The sequence below is a fragment of the Panulirus ornatus genome, chromosome 18 (genome assembly GCF_036320965.1).
Source record: "Panulirus ornatus isolate Po-2019 chromosome 18, ASM3632096v1, whole genome shotgun sequence".
Taxonomy (NCBI): Eukaryota; Metazoa; Arthropoda; class Malacostraca; order Decapoda; family Palinuridae; genus Panulirus; species Panulirus ornatus.
The window spans coordinates 43,642,966-43,666,096 of record NC_092241.1 but is presented as its reverse complement, the minus strand read 5'-3'; the positions used below and the strand labels follow the sequence as shown (position 1 = coordinate 43,666,096).

The window sequence follows — 23,131 nt, the reverse complement described above, 5'->3', positions numbered from 1 at the left end:
CCCCAGCAGCAGTGGTGAGACCGATGTACCCCGGAAAGCCAGCAGTATATATACAAACCTTCCACTTCCTTGAGCTTGCTACCAGGAAATGTTACGCCACTTGTCTATAGAATACAACACACATCCGTCACATTACTATCCAAAGATGATTATACCAAATTAGAATACCTTTAAGAATGTAGGAATTACATTTCCAACATAACAGCTCAGTAGATAAAGTAATTAAAGTGAGCCACTAGTCAAGAGTGGGAGGGCAGCGGCAGAGATACCTGCCACGTATTACAGGAAAGTAGACGATGTTTTGATCCGTTGCAGCGGTCAGTCAGTTGGATCGCTCTTCCCACAGTGTCCAACTTCCTCCACCGCTCCCTCACCAGCCACAATGGTGCCATCAACAGGTCAGTGTTGACAGTTATATATATATATATATTTATTCATTTATATTTATTATACTTTGTCGCTGTCTCCCGCGTTTACGAGGTAGCGCAAGGAAACAGACGAAAGAAATGGCCCAACCCCCCCCCCATACACATGTATATACATACGTCCACACACGCAAATATACATACCTAAACAGCTTTCCATGGTTTACCCCAGACGCTTCAATGCCTTGATTTAATCCACTGACAGCACGTCAACCCCGGTATACCACATCGCTCCAGTTCACTCTATTCCTTGCCCTCCTTTCACCCTCCTGCATGTTCAGGCCCCGATCACACAAAATCTTTTTCACTCCATCTTTCCACCTCCAATTTGGTCTCCCTCTTCTCCTCGTTCCCTCCACCTCCGACACATATATCCTCTTGGTCAATCTTTCCTCACTCATTCTCTCCATGTGCCCAAACCACTTCAAAACACCCTCTTCTGCTCTCTCAACCACGCTCTTTTTATTTCCACACATCTCTCTTACCCTTACGTTACTCACTCGATCAAACCACCTCACACCACACATTGTCCTCAAACATCTCATTTCCAGCACATCCATCCTCCTGCGCACAACTCTATCCATAGCCCACGCCTCGCAACCATACAACATTGTTGGAACCACTATTCCTTCAAACATACCCATTTTGCTTTCCGAGATAATGTTCTCGACTTCCACACATTCTTCAAGGCCCCCAGAATTTTCGCCCCCTCCCCCACCCTATGATCCACTTCCGCTTCCATGGTTCCATCCGCTGCCAGATCCACTCCCAGATATCTAAAACACTTCACTATATATATATATATATATATATATATATATATATATATATATATATATATATATATATATATATATATATATATATATATATATATATTCGCCTTATCCCGCGTTAGCGAGGTGGCGTTAAGAACTGAGGAGCGAGCCTTTCAAGGTATATCCTCAATTGGCCCACCTGTCCGTTCCTTCTTTTGGAAAATTATAAACGGGACGGGAGGATTTCCAGCCCCTGCTCCCTCCCCTTTTAGTCGCCTTCTACGACACGCAGGGAATACATGGGAAGTATTCTTTCTCCCTATCCCCAGGGATAATATATATATATATATATATATATATATATATATATATATATATATATATATATATATATATATATATATATATATATATATATATATATATATATATATATATATATATATATATCATGAATGGTACTGAGAAAGATGAAAGTAAAGTCATGCAAGGGAGGAAAACCAGAAGTGCTCTGAAGTGGTTACTTTCATCTTTCTCAGTACCATTCATATTAATCTTTAGTCCCAAGTATCCAAACTCATCCAAAACCAACTGTTCTATGTCATGCAAACTACCTTTACATTCTGGTCTTGCATACCTTTCAAAAAGTAGCATCTTATGTTACTCCCATTTTAATACATCTTATGATTATTATCTACCTGATGGCCCTAAGTAACACTTCATCCCCTCTTTTTTTTTTTTTAATTTTCCAAAAGAAGGAACAGAGAAGGGGGCCAGGTGAGGATATTCCCTCAGAGGCCCAGACCTCTGTTCTTAACGCTACCTTGCTAACGCGGGAAATGGCGAATAGTTTGAAAGAAAAAGAATATATATATATATATATATATATATATATATATATATATATATATATATATATATATATATATATATATATATATATATTCCCTGGGGATAGGGGAGAAAGAATACTTCCCACGTATTCTCTGCGTGTCGTAGGAGGCGACTAAAAGGGAAGGGAGCGGGGGGCTGGAAATCCTCCCCTCTCGTTTTTTTTTTTTTTTAATTTTCCAAAAGAAGGAACAGAGAAGAGGGCCAGGTGAGGATATTCCCTCAAAGGCCCAGTCCTCTGTTCTTAACGCTACCTCGCTATCGCGGGAAATGGCGAATAGTATGAAAAAAAAAAATATATATATCATACAAACCTCCAACAATCATTTCCTATTAAGGGCGATCATAGCCTAGCGGTAGCGCTCCCGCCTGTTGCACAGGGGTCCCGGGTTCGATCCTGACTGTTGGAGGTTTGTATGTTCTATGAAGGTGTGGTGGTCATATTCCTCTCGAGTACGTTCTCATGGCTTGGGTAACGTATAATGAAATTCAAACAGCAATATACCAAAGTGTTCTGAGGCTGGTAGTTTAGTGTGCGGTGAGAATGACATACAGATCCTAGGATTTGTGTGGCACGAGCACGGTCCTTTGAAGACATATTGGTATTGCCGTTGCGCACCGTGGCCTGACCCTGCTATATGCAAGGGTGGTACCGCAGTGTGCAAGGGTCGTCCCGTCGTGGTCAGCTCCACACACATCACATCTTATAAGAGGTGATGTGTGGATAAGCATCGCGAGAATCACGAGAAGCACATAACGGAGAAGCAGGACATACGGGTGGAGGTGGCCGTGTGGATAAGGTCCTCGACCGGAGAAATGTTATGTATATGATGGATGCAGAATCATGCGACAGCTGTTTGTTATGAGACAAGGGTAAAGGAAGGTTGTGGGGTATGTTTACCAGTGATGAAAGCCTGAGCAGGAATCTTAAATCGTTGTCATCGTCGGGAAATGGCAGGGAGGTGCATTCCTGCCTCAGAAACCAGAGATTAGTGTTATGTAGGGTTATGCCGTATGTCGCCATGTGTTCGCTTACGGGACCACACTGGTGTGGGAGGTTACGAGCAACAGCGTCAAGAGAGGTGAAGAAAACGTAAGGATTTGATAAGTTGAAGATGTTGGTGTTATAATGAATCAGCAAGAGAGTTAAAGGGTTAGACTTCGGAGGAGGTAACTGAACTGTGATTGGTGGGGAACCGAACATGCCATGGTCTGTGGTTGTAAGGTTAAAGAATGGATTGTTGTTACACTGAGAACGTTTGCAGAACAACACACTACACTGAGTGAGGTTGGCGGGATGCAAGCTGAAAAAGCAGCTCTGAACAACAGCCACATTACCAGAGCTCCATGAACGAGAGCCTGTCAGTGAGGGATCCATGTTCCGGGACATGGACTCCCTGGGGAACGTGGGGCCGAGTTATTACAAGCCGTCTGCTGGCTACGCCTTTCTTGGTTGTCGTGTCTCACCCGAGCCTAAAGCGGTACCAAGTCTTACACCAACCTTGGAAAGGTGAACAACTGGATGAGCTGTGAGCCTCCTGTCTGCCCCGGGGAATCAAACTTGTTCAGTGGATTCGGAGTCAGTGACGACTGCTGGACGAGGTGAGTTGTGGCACCAACATCAAGCGCTGCCGATTTGTTAGGGTCAATGGAGCAACAAATGATGACTGGATGAAATACACAAAGAAAATCCTATAACATACGTGTGACACAAAGTTGAAAAGCAGTGAAAACTTTATCGTGGAATAAGATCTTTGAAGTTGGCTGTACAAGTAGACGGTGAAGCAGATGTTCAAATTGTATGACATACACATACCCATGAGTGCACCATACTCATGGCTATGTGTATGTTAGGTTATAACATATAATTACATTATATTTCAAACTTAAGGTGAAAACTCTACCAGCAACTCCGGACTCTTGAGTCACCCTGTACGTGAGGCTCAGGAGGTTAGCAAGATGACTCACGGTGGACTCGTTCAAATGGCCGTAAGGAGGGTGGTAGTGTACATGTGTACGTACGTACGTAGTGTTATCATGAAAACTCGAACGTAGTAGATATTCCTCGGTTGTTGGGTGTAACTTGAAGGTGATGGCCTTAGTGACCCAGGGAGTAGAGAGGTCTGTAGGCTAAACAACCAACCAACCGACAACCACAATGTCCAGTTTGGTTATTGTGTCTCAAATATCACTATTCACTACAGAGAAGGTGACGTATATATGAGGAACATCAGTTATGGCGCCGCTACGAATCATGTTGGACAATGTCGCCGGTTTTGCATATATTTCATAAAAGTACTTTAATTCCATTTACAAAATTGTACTTATCTATACCCTAAACATTCTTAATGATCATTTGGTCGTAATGAAACTGAGAAACAATAACGAAATGAATATCGGTAAGAAACAAATGAATTCCTGAGTGCATAAATTTTTTTATATCTTGGCATCAAGACACAATGGGAATTTTGATGGAGACCTTGTCGTGTTTACTCCTTGACTGTTGCATATGTCTACAAAAACATTTCAAGCCATTACAGTGAAAGTAACATTTCTCTAAACGGAATAAAAATGTGGTTTTGAACAATGTAAGTAACGAGACGTTGGACCACCTCTGGAACAATGGTTGTTTGTTGTCTCTGAAAAAAGAAGAAAATGATTTTTACCGCACCCACCGACACCCAGAGGGCTCTGAGCACACCTACCAGAGGAACCCCAGGTACATCCATCCACATGCACCGGAACGGCCCGGGTACGTGCGTCAGAATGACCCGGGTGCACGTTCCAACACCTGCCCGTCACCTGGAGGGTCACATGTTGCCACACATTAATTATATCGTCGGCTTGCCAGTGGTGTGTGGGCGCTGTACTCAGGAGCAGAGGTGTTAAGGTGACTTGCCTGATAAGTAAACATGTGGTCGATTGTCTCTGCTCGTTTTCTCTTTTTTTTTTTTTTTATCTTGGTTAACAGTGGATAGTGACGGCATGTGTGGAAAGTTTTTAAAGGCGCAAAACGGAAAATTCGGGTCGAGCACAGAACTGTATGAAGACGAACGGGAGAAAGACTGTGTGTGGGACGGGAGATCATACTGCCTTGTGCTGGTTATATTGTCAACCTTCCACAAACGGCACAGTTTGACCAAGCAACACAGTAGTGCAACTCCTGACTTCTCTCATCAATTTTCCTGTGAAATCGAGATAAAAGAAATTGCTGACTTCAAAGGAAGGCGAATGTGCTGGACAAACTACACTTCTGTGCTGTGAAATTACCTACAAAAGTTATATTGTGAAGTAGCTTAAATATTAGTTTACACAATGAAGCCGTTAGATGGTGTTAAGTTAAATTTCTTCTTAAATTTCAATTTCTTCTTGTGGTCCTCTCAGCATTGTCCAGTGTCCCTACTGGTTCTGTAAACTGGTGAACACCACGTGTGTTAGAGTGTGGAATATCAGAAGAATAAATGAAATCTGGAAGAAAACAGAAACCAAAGAAATATTCAATCATGTTTGTTATGTGTGAGACAAACCTAAAGAGAAGTAAAAAAAATTTGTATGGAATTAAACTTTTGAAGTTGGATTTGTGTGGGATGATGATAACACGAGCAGTGGACGTGATGATGGAGGTGCCTGACGAAAGATCGACCGTTTACGGTGTCTCAAAAACCCGCATTCAGGCAAAAGACTCGTTAACAGAGGCGACACAGGCAATGGAATGGTCTGATCAAGACGATTTCATCAACGCTACTTACATATGCATTAACTCTAGCCTAAGCCAGGTACCCATTTTATCGACCAACTTCTTAGGGTTGGACGAATGGCTGGGTTGACTGTGGACAGACTGCAGCAACCAGGAATCGAACGTATGGGCTCGACTCAAGGCGACCCGTGAATGCGTCACGGTCAGCGACGCTAACCGCTACGCCACGAAGATCCATGGTGTAAATCTCCAATTTTCAAATAACACATCATAAAGTGCCAGACCCATACACATGAGTTCTCCAGATTCATAGCCATGTGCACTTCAGTTCATGACACGCAATTTGAACATTTCATGAACTACAGGTAAATGGTGAGTCCAGCCTGTAAATGTGGAGGTTTGAAACAACCTGAATATTAGGCGCAGTTATGTGGGTCACGTGGGTCTGGCTCAAACTGTACATCTCCCGTGTAAACACATATGAGGACCAGGATGAATCATGTTACAAACTTGACTGATAAGAGAAACAAATCTTAAAAAGATAAGCTAAAAGCATCAGAAAAATATTATGATAAGCAGGAAGTGAAGCCTCAGGTCGGGAAACATGGTATAAAGGCGAAAGGAAATGAAAACGGTCGAGATCTTGGGAGAAGGAATGAATGGATTCACCCAGACCTGTCCGTGGCTGGAGGCAGATAAACCAACATAGGAAGAAAGTTCTCAGTGGAGATTGAGGATATGATGGACACGGGAGACAAATTAATGAAAAAGGATGAAAACTTGAGAGATATGAAGAGAACCATTCAAGGTTGTAACAGATGGTGAAAGATCTTATGCACTGCTGCAGTGGGGTACACGCTAGGACACTGAATAAGTGACACAGTGAATGTATAACATATAAAGTAACTGGAAAATGGCACATAAGATGGGAACGTGACGGTGTTTGTGGTGGCAAAGAGAAGAACAGAAACGACAGGGGCAGATGGGAAAGTGGTCGTGCACTATATCACATGACAAACACTAACTGCTCATTTGCATGTATTCTGCCAGTAATATATCTATCTATTACACTTTATTGCCGTTCCCGCGTCACCGAGATAGCCCCAGAAAACAGACGAAGAATGTTCAATCCGCTCATATACACACATATATACATAAACGCCCATACACGCACATATACATACATATTTACATAACATACACATATACATACATATACACAGACATATACATATATACACTTGTATATATTCGTACTTGCCATCATCCATTCCTGGCGCTACCCCGCCCCGCAGGAAACAGCATCGCCACTCATTGCTTCAGACAGTAATAAAGTGTGATATAACCTGGGAACATTAGTGTACGATAGAGGCGTGACAGAACATGGGAATATGAGGCTGAATAATCTATAAGAAGTGGAAGCAGAAATACTTCGTTACTCTACCTGAGAACATGGTCGTGCGTGAGTTTGTGTGTACTTCATGCACTTCACCTACGTTGGAAAGTTAAACAGGCGATAGAAGTAGCAGCGCTGGAGGTGGTTCAAGATAAACATCTAAGAGCTGAGAGCCAGGCTGTTCGTGAAGGGTGGACTGTTTTTCCTTCTTTATGAGAATTTTTTCCGTATGTTGTGATGTTAACGTCGTAGAAATTTACTTCAGGAGAGCGGAAAACAGTGTAGGTAGTAGACTGTAGACAGCAGCTTGCCAGGTATGTATTACCAGCACAACTTCGGAATACTGAAATGGCGTCCGAAATTACTGACAACTCTGCCTGGATTGCAAGTCTTTCTCATGATATCTGAACTACCAGCTGATTTCAGTATCTTTCATATATAGATGCTTGTGGCATGAGAAGCGTGGGAGGTGGGCAGATTGGAAAGAGTTGTGAGTGGTAGGATGAAGAAGTAAGATTATTAGTGAAAGAGAAGAGAGAGGCATTTGGGCGAGTTTTGCAGGGAAATAGTGCAAATGAGTGGGAGATGTATAAAAAAAAAAGAGGCAGGTCAAGAGAAAGCTGCACTAGGTGAATAAGAAGGCAAATGAGAGTTGGGGTGAGAGAGTATCATTAAATTTTTGGGAGGATAAAAAGATGTTTTGGAAGGAGGTAAATAGAGTGCGTAAGACAAGAGAACAACTGGGAATATTGGCGAAGGGGTTTAATGGGGAGGTGATAACAAGTAGTGGTGATGTTAGAAGGAGATGGAGTGAGTATTTTCAAGGTTTGTTGAATGTGTTAGATGATAGAGAGGCAGATATAGGGTGTTTTGGTCGAGGTGGTGTGCGAAGTGAGAGGGTTAGGGAAAATGATTTGGTAAACAGAGAAGAGGTAGTAAAAGCTTTGCAGAAGATGAAAGCTGGCAAGGCAGCGGGTTTGGATGGTATTGCAGTGGAATTTATTAAAGAAGGGGTGACTGTATTGTTGACTGGTTGGTAAGTATATTCAATGTATGTATGACTCATGGTAAGGTGCCTGAGGATTGGCGGAATGCATGCATAGTGCCATTGTACAAAGGCAAAGGGGATAAAGGCGAGTGCTCAGATTACAGAGGTATAAGTTTGTTGAGTATTTCTGGGAAATTATATGGGAGGGTATTCATAGAGAGGGTGAAGGCATGTACAGAGCATCAGATTGGGGAAGAGCAGTGTGGTTTCAGGAGTGGTAGAGGATATGTGGATCAGTTGTTTGCTTTGAAGAATGTATGTGAGAAATACCTAGAAAAGCAAATGGATTTGTATGTAGTATTTATGGATCTGGAGAAGGCATATGATAGAGTTGATAGAATGCTCTGTGGAAGGTATTAAGAGTATATGGTGGGGGAGGCAAGTTGTTAGAAGCAGTGAAAAGGTTTTATCGAGGATGTAAGGCTTGTGTACGAGTAGGAAGAGAGGAAAGTGATTGGTTCCCAGTGAATGTTGGTTTGCGGCAGGGATGCGTGATTTGTTTATGGATGGGGTTGTTAGGGAGGAAAATGCTAGAGTTTTGGAGAGAGGGGCAAGTATGCAGTCTGTTGTGGATGAGATGGCTTGGGAAGTGAGTCAGTTGTTGTTCGCTGAAGATACATCGCTGGTGGTTGATTCGGATGAGAAACTGCAGAAGCTGGTGACTGAGTTTGGTAAAGTGTATGAAAGAAGAAAGTTAAGAGTAAATGTGAATAAGAGCAAGGTTATTTGGTGCAGTAGGGTTGAGGTACTGGTCAATTGGGAGGTAAGTTTGAATGGATAAAAACTGGAGGAAGTGAAGTGATTTAGATACCTGGGAGTGGATTTGGCAGTGGATGGAACCTTGGAAGCGGAAGTGAGTCACAGAGTAGGGGAGGGGGCGAAAGTTCTGGAAGCGTTGAAGAATGTGTGGAAGGCGAGAACATTATCTCGGAAAGCAAAAATGGGTATGTTTGAAGGAATCTCTAGAGGTTACAACAATGTTATAGGGTTGCGAGGCTTGGGCTATAGATAGTTTAGTGCGGGGGAGGGTGGATGTGTTGGAAATGGGATGTTTGAGGACAATATGTGGTGTGAGGTGGTTTGATCGAGTAAGTAATAAAAGGGGAAGAGAGCTGTGTGGTAATAAAAAGAGTGTGGTTGAGAGAGCAGAAAAGGGTGTTTTGAAATGGTTTGATCACATGGAGAGAATGATTGAGGAAAAATTGACAAAGAGGATATATGTGTCAGAGGTGGAGGGAACGAGGAGAAGTGGGAGACCAAAATGGATGTGGAAAGATGGAGTGAAAAAGATTTTGAGCGACTGGGGCCTGAACATGCAGGAGGGAGAAAGGCGTGCAAGGAATAGAGTGAATTGGAACGATGTGGTATACCGGGGTCGACGTGCTGTCAGTGGATTTAACCAGGGCATGTGAAGCGTCTGGGGTAAACCCTGGAAAGTTTTGTTGGGCCTGGATGTGGAAAGAGAGCTGTGGTTACGGTGCATTATGCATGACAGCTAGAGACTGAGTGTGAACGATTGTGGCCTTTGTTATCTTTTCCTGGCGCTACTTCGCGCGCATGCTGGGGGAGGGGGTTGTCATTTCGTGTGTGGCGGGGTGGCGATGGAAATGAGTGAAGGCAGCAAGTATGAATTATGTACCTGTGCATGTATGTATATATCTGTGTATGTATATATATGTATACGTTGAAATGTATAGGTGCGTGTGTGGTCGTGTATATATATACATGAGCATTTGGGTGGGTTGGGCCATCCTTTGTCTGTTCCTTTCCGCTACCTCGCCAACGCGGGATACAGCGACAAGTATATATATATATATATATATATATATATATATATATATATATATATATATATATATATATATATATATATATATATATATATATATATATATTAATATATATATATATATATTTTTTTTTTTTTTTTTTTTTTTTTTTTTTCATACTATTCGCCATTTCCCGCATTAGCGAGGTAGCGCTAAGAACAGAGGAGTGGGCCTTTGAGGGAATATCCTCACCTGGCCCCCTTCTCTGTTCCTTCTTTGGAAAAAAAAAAAAAACGAGAGGGGAGGATTTCCAGCCCCCCGCTCCCTTCCCTTTTAGTCGCCTTCTACGACACGCAGGGAATACGTGGGAAGTATTCTTTCTCCCCTATCCCCAGGGATATATATATATATATATATATATATATATATATATATATATATATATATTATATATCATATTATTTTTTTTTATTATACTTTGTCGCTGTCTCCCGCGTTTGCGAGGTAGCGCAAGGAAACAGACGAAAGAAATGCCCCCCCCCCCCCATACACATGTATATACATACGTCCACACACGCAAATATACATACCTACACAGCTTTCCATGGTTTACCCCAGACGCTTCACATGCCTTGATTCAATCCACTGACAGCACGTCAACCCCGGTATACCACATCGCTCCAATTCACTCTATTCCTTGCCCTCCTTTCACCCTCCTGCATGTTCAGGCCCCGATCACACAAAATCTTTTTCACTCCATCTTTCCACCTCCAATTTGGTCTCCCTCTTCTCCTCGTTCCCTCCACCTCCGACACATATATCCTCTTGGTCAATCTTTCCTCACTCATTCTCTCCATGTGCCCAAACCACTTCAAAACACCCTCTTCTGCTCTCTCAACCACGCTCTTTTTATTTCCACACATCTCTCTTACCCTTACGTTACTCACTCGATCAAACCACCTCACACCACACATTGTCCTCAAACATCTCATTTCCAGCACATCCATCCTCCTGCGCACAACTCTATCCATAGCCCACGCCTCGCAACCATACAACATTGTTGGGACCACTATTCCTTCAAACATACCCATTTTTGCTTTCCGAGATAATGTTCTCGACTTCCACACATTCTTCAAGGCCCCCAGAATTTTCGCCCCCTCCCCCACCCTATGATCCACTTCCGCTTCCATGGTTCCATCCGCTGCCAGATCCACTCCCAGATATCTAAAACACTTTACTTCCTCCAGTTTTTCTCCATTCAAACTCACCTCCCAATTGACTTGACCCTCAACCCTACTGTACCTAATAACCTTGCTCTTATTCACATTTACTCTTAACTTTCTTCTTCCACACACTTTACCAAACTCAGTCACCAGCTTCTGCAGTTTCTCACATGAATCAGCCACCAGCGCTGTATCATCAGCGAACAACAACTGACTCACTTCCCAAGCTCTCTCATCCCCAACTGACTTCATACTTGCCCCTCTTTCCAAAACTCTTGCATTTACCTCCCTAACAACCCCATCCATAAACAAATTAAACAACCATGGAGACATCACACACCCCTGCCGCAAACCTACATTCACTGAGAACCAATCACTTTCCTCTCTTCCTTCACGTACACTTGCCTTACATCCTCGATAAAAACTTTTCACTGCTTCTAACAACTTTCCTCCCACACCATATATTCTTAATACCTTCCACAGAGCATTCTATCAACTCTATCATATGCCTTCTCCAGATCCATAAATGCTACATACAAATCCATTTGCTTTTCTAAGTATTTCTCACATACATTCTTCAAAGCAAACACCTGATCTACCCATCCTCTACCACTTCTGAAACCACACTGCTCTTCCCCAATCTGATGCTCTGTACATGCCTTCACCCTCTCAGTCAATACCCTCCCATATAATTTACCAGGAATACTCAACAAACTTATACCTCTGTAATTTGAGCACTCACTCTTATCCCCTTTGCCTTTGTACAATGGCACTATGCACGCATTCCGCCAATCCTCAGGCACCTCACCATGAGTCATACATACATTAAATAACCTTACCAACCAGTCAACAATACAGTCACCCCCTTTTTTAATAAATTCCACTGCAATACCATCCAAACCTGCTGCCTTGCCGGCTTTCATCTTCCGCAAAGCTTTCACTACCTCTTCTCTTTTTACCAAATCATTTTCCCTAACCCTCTCACTTTGCACACCACCTCGACCAAAACACCCTATATCTGCCACTCTATCATCAAACACATTCAACAAACCTTCAAAATACTCACTCCATCTCCTTCTCACATCACCACTACTTGTTATCACCTCCCCATTTACGCCCTTCACTGAAGTTCCCATTTGCTCCCTTGTCTTACGCTTTTTATTTACCTCCTTCCATAACATCTTTTTATTCTCCCTAAAATTTAATGATACTCTCTCACCCCAACTCTCATTTGCCCTTTTTTTTCACCTCTTGCACCTTTCTCTTGACCTCCTGTCTCTTTCTTTTATACATCTCCCACTCAATTGCATTTTTTCCCTGCAAAAATCGTCCAAATGCCTCTCTCTTCTCTTTCACTAATACTCTTAATTCTTCATCCCACTACTCACTACCCTTTCTAACCAACCCACCTCCCACTCTTCTCATGCCACAAGCATCTTTTGCGCAATCCATCACTGATTCCCTCAATACATCCCATTCCTCCCCCACTCCCCTTACTTCCATTGTTCTCACCTTTTTCCATTCTGTACTCAGTCTCTCCTGGTACTTCCTCACACAGGTCTCCTTCCCAAGCTCACTTACTCTCACCACCCTCTTCACCCCAACATTCACTCTTCTTTTCTGAAAACCCATACAAATCTTCACCTTAGCCTCCACAAGATAATGATCAGACATCCCTCCAGTTGCACCTCTCAGCACATTAACATCCAAAAGTCTCTCTTTCGCACGCCTGTCAATTAACACGTAATCCAATGGTGAAATTGGAGAAAAATGTAGCTTAGACATTGAAGCTTATTGATACAGTGGTTAAATTGATGAGAACTGCTATTGACGTTTGTGTAAATAAATTATACATTTCCTTTTGCCATAGCCAGAGGTTGAACCATTATGTGACATTCATTTTTCATTCATTTCAAGCTAGAAGTTTCAGTTTTCTAAATTGTTTCTTACATTTTTCATATGTATATATATGTATGTGTGTGTGTGTGTATATGTGCGTATGTATGTGTATGTGTGTGTATGTGTATATGTATATATATATATGTATATTATCCCTGGGGATAGGGGTGAAAGAATGCTTCCCACGTATTCCTCGCGTGTCGTAGAAAGCGACTAGAGGGGACGGGAGCGGGGGGGCCAGAAATCCTCCCCTCCTTGTATTAACTTTCTAAAATGGGAAACAGAAGAAGGAGTCACGCGGGGAGTGCTCATCCTCCTCGAAGGCTCAGAGTGGGGCGCCTAAATGTGTGTGGATGTAACCAAGATATGAAAAAAGGAGAGATAGGTAGTATGTTTGAGGAAAGGAACCTGGATGTTTTGGCTCTGAGTGAAACGAAAGCTCAAGGGTAAAGGGCAAGAGTGGTTTGGGAATGTCTGGGGAGTAAAGTCAGGGGTTAGTGAGAGGACAAGAGCAAGGGAAGGAGTAGCAATACTCCTGAAACAGGAGTTGTGTGAGTATGTGATAGAATGTAAGAAAGTAAATTCTCGATTAATATGGGTAAAACTGAAAGTTGATGGAGAGAGGTGGGTGATTATTGGTGCATATGCACCTGGGCATGAGAAGAAAGATCAAGAGAGGCAAGTGTTTTGGGAGCAGCTGAATGAGTGTGTTAGTGGTTTTGATGCACGAGACCGGGTTATAGTGATGGGTGATTTGAATGCAAAGGTGAGTAATGTGGCAGTTGAGGGAATAATTGGTATACATGGGGTGTTCAGTGTTGTAAATGGAAATGGTGAAGAGCTTGTAGATTTATGTGCTGAAAAAGGACTGATGATTGGGAATACCTGGTTTAAAAAGCGAGATATACATAAGTATATATATATATATATATATAATATATATATATATGTGTGTGTGTGTGTGTGTGTGTGTGTGTGTGTGTGTGTGTTTATATATATATATATATATATATATATATATATATATATATATATATATATATATATATATATATATATATATATATATATATATATATATATATATATATATTCCTATAGATCCACGGGGAAAATGAAACACGATAACTTCCCAAGTGCACTTTCGTTTAATAATCACATCATCAGGGGAGACACAAGAAAGAAATATAAGTCAGTTGACATACAACGAAGAGACGTAGCTAGGACGCCATTTGGCGTCCTAGCTACGTCTCTTTGTACTGAACAACGCGGTAGCGCTCCCGCCGGTTGCACAGGGGTTCGATCCTAGCTGTTGGAGGTTTGTGTGTTGTATGATATATATATATATATATATATATATATATATATATATATATATATATATATATATATATATATATATATATATATATTATCCCTAGGCTATCCCTGGGGATAGGGGATTAAGAATACTTCCCACGTATTCCCTGCGTGTCGTAGAAGGCGACTAAAAGGGGAGGGAGCGGGGGGCTGGAAATCCTCCCCTCTCGTTTTTTTTTAATTTTCCAAAAGAAGGAACAGAGAAGAGGGCCAGGTGAGGATATTCCATAAAAGGCCCAGTCCTCTGTTCTTAACGCTACCTCGCTACGCGGGAAATGGCGAATAGTTAAAAAAAAACAAAAAAAAAAAAAAAATATATATATATATATATATATATATATATATTTTTTTTTTTTTTTTCATACTATTCGCCATTTCCCGCGATAGCGAGGTAGCGTCAAGAACAGAGGACCGGGCCCCTGAGGGAACATCCTCACCTGCTCCCACCACCCTCTGTTCCTTCTTTTGGAAAATATAAGAAATAAAAAGAAAACAACTAGGGGAGGATTTCCAGCCCCCCCCCCCCCGCTCCCTTCCCTTTTAGTCGCCTTCTACGACACGCAGGGAATACGTGGGAAGTATTCTTTCTCTCCTATCCCCAGGGATAATATATATATATATATATATATATATATATATATATATATATATATATATATATATATATATATATATATATATATATATATATATATATATACATATATATATATATATATATATATATATATATATATATATATATATATATATATATATATATCCTATTCATCTTTCCTGCCCTCAAATTCTCTCGTCTTCTCTTTCTATCTTGATATTAAACGGAGTATCCATAAACATCATGGCCCATAGTTTCTGTTGTTGTGGACGGAGAATCCCAGTTTCTGCTGCAGACCAGAGGAAGGGCTCAGGTAACTGCAGTACCGGACGCTTCCAAGACCAGCGCCCTTCAAGCAGACCGCCTTTTTCATCCAATCTGTGTTCATTCCACCACCGACATGTCTGCTGGTCGCTTTGTGAACCTTAGATCTTCAAACTTTGACGTCTGACTTAATATTTGTATAATAGAGATGTCCCTCTAGGCTCTGTCCTGTCTCCTACGCAATCCCTCCTTTACATGAAGGATATCTTTTCCTCAACAGATAAACAGTCATACGCATGTTTTCCATCATCACTTCCACGATTCACACCGGCTCTTCAGAACAGCCTTTATAAATTCAGATTTTGGATAGGATTTCCAGGCAGGACAATGGAACATTAACTTGGTTAAGTTTAGTTTCTTTTAAGTTCTCTTTCTTAAGCATCTCACAACTTTCTCATCTCCTCTGGTGGATCTTAATTCCACCATAAGACTATCGCAATCATCACGACATCTCGTCCTTGGAAACCACCCATTACGAAAATAGCTAAGGATGCCTCCAAGAAAATGGCAATTCTTTTTCTTCCAGTTCAACTGGTTTGCTCCTCTGATTATACATAGGACTGATCCTTCACTATACGAACGCTGCTGTTGAATAAGAGAAGTATCTCGTTTTACGTGGGTTCTAGAGAGAATCGTGTTCCAAGCACTCGACTATGTAACTTCCAATCTGGTCGCAAGATGATCCATTGGCCTTATGCCTCCGTCCTGATTCTCTCTTTACTTCAGTAGTTTTGCTTTGGTTTCTGCTCCGAGAACTCTCTGCTTGTGTTACTTCCATCTGTTAAACCACGTAATGTAAGCCATTGTGTCTTATGTTTACTATGTGGCCGGCGGTAATTAATGTGTGAGCCGTTATGACGTTTGTTTTATTCCCTACACTGCTAAACTTTGGAACACTTTACCTTTCAATGTCATTCCTAAAAGCCCCGACCTTTATTTAGGTCAGGCTTCTATTTCCTCAAGAACAAAGATAACTTCTTAGTCTTTCTAGTTTCTAGGAAGGTTCTTATCCACGACCAGAGCCTGCGACATAAAAAGGAGAAACCGTTTGTCTGCCAACAGTCACTGACACCGTGCCTTCCCCTCTCCCTCAGTATTCCGGAGATTCTGGTGTTTCCTGGGCCACATCCGCAGAGGAACTGGTCGAGGTGTGTGGGTGACGGGGTCGGTGTGCGTGGCGTTGCTGGTGCTCAGCCTCCTGGACTCCAGCAGGAGTCCAGACCGCAGCCTCTGGAACACGATAGAATACCGTCGCTATTGGAGGCCGGCTACACCCCTGGTGATGGGCAGGTACCCGGGCAAGTTCCTGCCCTTCCTCGTGTTTCCAGTGATGGAGGAGCGGCCGACGAAGAGTAACCTATTACTGGAGAGCTTCCCGGAGCAGCAACTGCTGCTGTCGGTGACGCCCAGCCCACTACACCACACTCCCGGCGCCGGATCCCTCACCTATACTCTCAGGTCCGTCATACTCTTGTTTGCTTCTCCACGATCATCACAACCTCCTTCCCTGGGAAGCCTCTGTTCATGTAAACATGGCAAGCCCACGGGTAGGGCTGAGGACAAATGTATAACGTAAATAAAACTATGATGAGTCCAGTCAAGGTGACATGGACAACACTGCTAACGCTGTTAGGTTTACCTTGAAAAATTTCTAACTTCACCTTCATTTTCTCTGATAATGATAAATGAGGATTAACGACACCAAAAAATCACGTAATTTTTATCGCATCATCTCAGGAGGTCAGTAATATGTGTGTATGTTAGGGTATGAATGACAATACAGGGGCAATGGGAGTTTGATATAACTTAAAAATTACTTGCTTACAGGTAAACATGACTGGAAATATACTTTGTTTTAGCAAAAGTTGTACCGGAATTACGAAGTACATCTAAAGACGCTTTCATATAGAATATTTAGCGTCATGTATGTATGTATGTATGTATGTATGTATGTATGTATGTATGTATGTATAAATGTATGTATGTATGTATTAAGAAAAGGATTGAAAGCGTTGTTGACTGGTTAGTTGGGATCTCCATTGTGTATGTGGATGATGATGAAGTGCCTGAGGATCGGGAGAGTGAAAGATATAGTCAGCGTCACTGTACAGAGGCAAGGATGACAAAAGTTAAAGTTCGAATGACAGAAGTAATACTTCACAGAGTGTGCCTACTGGGCTGTGTGGGAGCATTGTGACTGAGGATGGTGGCAATATGGGTCAAGTTACGATAATCCGAGTTCGAACGGAACCTAACAATCTTAACGTATTTCCCAACCTGACCCCTTTGTAAAAGAGAGGTTTGTCGCTTCCTGCAAAACTCTAAAACTAGTCGTCCTTTTCTTATTTCACTATATCTCTCTAATCCTTTTCTTGTTTCAGTTAAGGCCTGACCTCGATATAAATTTTTGTTCGTGACAAGAACCTTCCGCATAGAAATAATCTATTCTAAGAAATCTTTTTTCTTTTTTTTTATAGATGAAACAAATTGTAACCATAATCTGCGTGTTTACTTATGTAAGATATGTAGTACCATCAATATTCAGCTCATGTTTATGGTAGACTACGTGAGGTGCCACCTGTATCATGATGTTGTACCCCACAGGCCCTCCCCACCGACCAGGCTATACACTCTCCTGAAGGACAGTGAGTGGACACAGTGGGGCCCCACCCTGGCCACCGTCAGCGACTACTTCAGGTACCTGCGCACACCACAGGCCTCTTGCCGCAAGCTGCTCAAGCTGGGCGGATCCTACTGCATTGGGGAACTGGTGGTGAATGGGGTAGACATGGACGGACACAAGGTGAGTCTTGATCGTCCGGAACAAGTCCCAGTATTGATCATGTATCTCTCTCTCTTGTGTCTGTGATGGGTCCTCTGGCAGACAGTGTGCCAGACTGAGACCTGGCGAGTCTGCCACCGCCATCATCAGTATACTTAGTCTTCTTCACCTGAGGTACTTCAAGCTGCTTTTTTTCTTCATTTCGATATGTAGCATTTTACAAAATACCAGTAAGACAAGATTTGTTTTGAAGCTGATGAAACGTTTTGACATTCAATGACTCTTCAGTTATAGGACGATTCCCTTTATATATCTATAAATCTCAAGTCCTCTGGGGGAGGTGAAGAACCACTGTACTGCTTCGTTCCTCGCCAGGGACCGACGAAGAGGATCCTGTACAAGAGAGGAACCTCCCGGGTGAGGGGTTGGTCAGAGAAACACGTTGGACCGCTCCGACCTGGTTGTCACGGGCCATGATCATTGTCCGATCTCTCCAGCAGATCAGACTCAGATCTCCTCATCATTGAGTCAGTAAATGTGTGTTCCTATTAATCTCCTGTCCTCCCACGGGAGCAACAGGAAGAGCAGTTCACTCACAAGGGGCTTGCAGGGTCATGACCATATCGAGCGGTCATAACAACAATATAGTATTAGGAAAGAACGATCTGCTGTGTTTATCACAGGCGATTTTACCTGTGGTTCTTGAGGTACTGTACGTTTCCCAGGTGTAGCTCCTGACTGTCCATGATTAACTGCTTTTCCCTGACACTGAGTTTCCGAGGAGCCTGAGACAGCAGGTCGGAGGGCAGGTGAAGGACCTGAGAATTGCCGTAGTTCTTCTGTTTTCCGGTTTGATTCTGCATCGTGTTTTCTTCCCTCACATAGACATCATAAAAAGAAGTCTTGTTCTCTTTATTATCAATACAAGGCAACACTGGCTATTCGCTCCTTCAGGCGAGGCATCACTGTTGATCCATCTGGCTCATGCAGTTCCTGTTAAAGTCTAAGATGAGTGTGTAGAGAGGAAGTCCTCTTACGTCCTTGTTACGCCAATAGGATCAATAAAGAGGTCGTCGTCTTAAGCTGGGGTTGTGGCTCCTGTTTCATTCCTGTTACATCTAAAGGATCATTAGATCTAAGGCAGCGTCCTATTGACTTCAATCGTTTCCTGTTACTCCTACAAGATCACTGGACAATAGTCGTCCAGCTGCCACATCGTCATCATCACCTCTCCTTGAGATTACTCAGCAGAGAAAAATTTCCAAGTTTGTTGATATAACACATGAGCGATACAAAAGTGTGTCGTGATACAGTGTGTTTAACTTTACACACCTCATTTCCTACAGACGCCAGTGGAACACTGTATACATCTAGTGATCACAACACACCAGAAACCATAACATCATCGCAAACAAAGCCATCGACCTGGGACGACGGGAGTGTCTCGTCTCGTCTCGTGGCTGGTGGACTTCCTGACCGGCCGACACTAAACTGTCCCATTTACGGGAGCCACATAGATATCACTACCCCTAGCTTGCGATTTACCACAGGGCACCAAGTTGGGGCCGCTATCCTTCCTCATCTTATCAATGAATCCCTGAAGAAGACAAACCATCGTTAGAAGTATGTAGATGACTCCACCTTTAGCTTCTCTATCAACAACAACTCTTCTGACTTTAGTGCTTTTCAGCACATCATAAAAACCCCTTCAGGAGTGGACGACAGGCGATAATGTCACCATCAACCATATCAAGACTGTGGTGATGCTCATCAACTTGAGTACAGACAACATCCTGACCCCTGACGTCACACTGGGCCCTGACATCCTCCGGGTAGTCAGAGTCTTCACACTTGGTGTCACTACACACGACGGTTTGAAATGGAAGAATCATGTCAGCGCTCTCATGCAATCTTCCTCAAAGCGCCTGTGCTGCATCGCCATCTGAAATTACTAGGTGTCCCACCAAGTGCGCTCATCCGTGTACATACCATTTTCATTCTACCTAATCTCACCCACGGCTCCCCAGCCTAGCCGTCCTCATTAACAGCTACGCACAGGGACCAACTAGATAGAGCGCAGAAGCCGGCATGCAGAATTATCCCGGGCCCTTCCTGCACCACCTACCAAGAGACCCTCATCTTACTGAAGCTGTCCACAGTCATACGCCAGTTTGGCAATAAACTGCTAACACCCCCTTCACAGAGACCCACCCAAACCCCGACGCCACTCCACCACGGACCTCTGGTCGACACCACAATCGACTTGTTCCAGTTAGAGTTCGTACAGACAGATATTAGTACAGTCCTCTACCTACCATTGTGGACGTCATAAACAATCCATGAACAAATGCACAGCTATGTAGCTGAACAGCTCAGTCTTCTGTTAGGCTATGTGGCAGGTCAACTACTGTGTTATTATAACTATTCACCACTTAATGTTCAGCCAATAGCATAACGTATGAACCATACAATTTGTTCTGTCAACAGCCCTGTATATTTGCCACTCTGGCTATGTGCCTCACTTCTTTGCTTATCCAAAGTGTGGAAATATCCAGCTCACTTTGATCTTCAGCTCTTTTATAATCACAGTGGTTAACTATCATGACCTCCCAGTTCTGGAACATCTTTGATACTTCAACTGTATATTTTTAGCCGAATAACTACTTAATTACACCGATATTCATCTATTTGTATATTTTTCTCTATTTACCCACATGCACCAACCAGTTTACATCAGGCCAGAGGTTGAATGCATACAGTGGTGTAAAGACAATATCTCCTCTCTCACTCCTTCCTCTGCTTGGGAGAAAAGTTTGGTTGTATTGTTAACGTTAAGCATGGGAGGGTCTGTCTCTCTTCCAGCTTTACTCTGATTGTAGACGCAGGAAGGCTTGTCCCTTACCAGTTGCTTAAGTCTGTTCTCCTCTGGTTAAGAAGTGACGAAAAACAAAACCAAGCAATGAATCTATGTAAGGTCATATTCCCTCCTTACTATATATAACAATAATATTCTGACTTCCTCTCCTGAGGCAACTTTCTCACACTGCCTCAAAACCTACATTTTTACCTTCCTGCTGGTACAGTATGTGTGTATGGATCCGGCCCTGGAGGTGGTCGGTGCCAAGGTGCCCCAGGACTGCCTCACTCTCTCCTTCGGCACCCAGTACGACACCACCTTCGACGACGCCGTGTCTGAGCTGCCCTGCGAGGTCCACATGTTCGACGTGATCAACTTCAACCCTCAGCTGGCCAGGGAGACCGAACACGTCCACTTCCATGTGGTGAGTCACAGTGATCCACTGTTGTCATCCTACACTGAGACATTAACGATCAACATTGCTACGTATTCCTGTCACTAGAGAGGGAGGGAGAGATGCATCTTTGATTGTGAATTGTCATTCTACTGTAAACTTGAGTTATAAAGCAATAATTCATGAAGACATCAGAGATAACAAGGAAGATTGTAGATGTGTGTGTGTGTGTGTGTGTGTGTGTGTGTGTTTGTTTTTTGTTTATTTTACATTCACACATCTCCTAACCTAACCTCTCATATCTCCCTCACAAGTCTGTAAGTCTTCTGATGGTCACTTCATTCATTTCTTTATATAACTTTTTCCATGTACTCATCATCTCTTCTTCATCAGAGACTTATTGCTCCACACTGTGTTGACCCTCGTGCTGTTGCCTGATGTGCCGCAGGTGAACGTTTCCTCCCTGTTCCAGTGATCTTCAGCTCTTTTATAATTACAGTGGTTAACTATCACGACCTCCCAGTTCTGGAACATCTGTAATACCTTAATTGTATATTTTCAGCTGAATGACTGCTTATATACACCGTTATTCATCTGTTAATATATATTTCTTTTATCTATTTACACACACGCACCAACCAATTTGCATCTGGCCAGAGGCTGAATAAATACAGTGGTGTAAAGACAACATCTACTCTCTTACTCCTTCCTCTGCTTAGGAGAACACTGAGAAACGAAATGCTTATGATAATGATGATGACAATAGCAAAAATAAAATCATATTTGCAGCTAAATACTAAAAATATATGAAGTTTGTACATACAGTATACGAGGGAGTTCAGAAGAGGCTGTGATCAGACAAACAGATTCTACAGAAATCCAGTGAAAGCCGACTAACTGATGATGATCATGGTGGCTGGGTTGTTGTTGTAATAGTGTTCACTAGCTCGTATGGGTCTATTGTGATCGTAGTGCTGACCTGCAACTCAAGGACGAGGGATTCCAGGTGGCAGGAGGTAACGGTGGCGGAAGTAATACAGTACAGCTTCTTCCCGAATTGTTGGATGAGGTCTAGCTGATGGTTGTAGAGGGTTAAGAGTAAGAGAGAACTATACTGACTTTACATTCTCTCTTTTTGCTTCGTGTTTGGTGGGTAGGGAGGAGGACTGGACAGGGGAGGCGTTGGTGAGTCTGGGAAGATGTGAACGTTGTGTAGATGATCTTGAGTTCAGGTGCAGGAAGTCCAGGTGTTGTAAGTCGACGAAGATTGTGGAGGATTTGACTGAAGGAAGCGACGTCTTCCTTCCTGCTTAGATCGTCACTCAGAGTGACACAGAAAAGTCTGAGGAGGCTGATGTGTGGCAGTGTACCAGCTGATGCAGGTGTCCATATGTCGACCAACGCTCAAGGATATGATGAACAGGTGAGTTGGTTGTGAACCATCTGTCCTGTCCTTCAGACACGGGCCGCTAAGATCGTCTTAGTGGGCCGCAACGCCAGCGACCGCTCCAGAAAGACTCACTTACTGAAAGTAATTTTGTCAGTATTGTTACTCATTCACTGGTTCCCCGAACCCAAGATTGGCGTGGTGTTTGGTATGGCTGGAGTATACAGGACTCAGGAGTTCCGTAGACGACTGTATACTTAGCAGTAATGTGAAGGGCATTCATTTGGCATTCGTTCGTCTTTTAATTCACTTGTCACATGAACC

General features: G+C 42.7%; 1 protein-coding gene across 1 annotated transcript in view; it reads left to right on the top strand.

The window, feature by feature from the left end:
• The first annotated feature begins 3,542 nt into the window (after positions 1 to 3,542).
• The window catches only part of LOC139754906 (uncharacterized), a 36,822-nt gene continuing 17,233 nt past the window's right edge, over positions 3,543 to 23,131 (top strand). The window contains exons 1-4 of the mRNA XM_071672732.1: positions 3,543 to 3,676; positions 16,482 to 16,845; positions 17,992 to 18,190; positions 21,253 to 21,450. Of these exons, the coding sequence (XP_071528833.1) occupies positions 16,670 to 16,845; positions 17,992 to 18,190; positions 21,253 to 21,450 (573 nt within the window). The 5' untranslated portion in view covers positions 3,543 to 3,676; positions 16,482 to 16,669. The remainder of the gene's footprint in view (positions 3,677 to 16,481; positions 16,846 to 17,991; positions 18,191 to 21,252; positions 21,451 to 23,131) is intronic.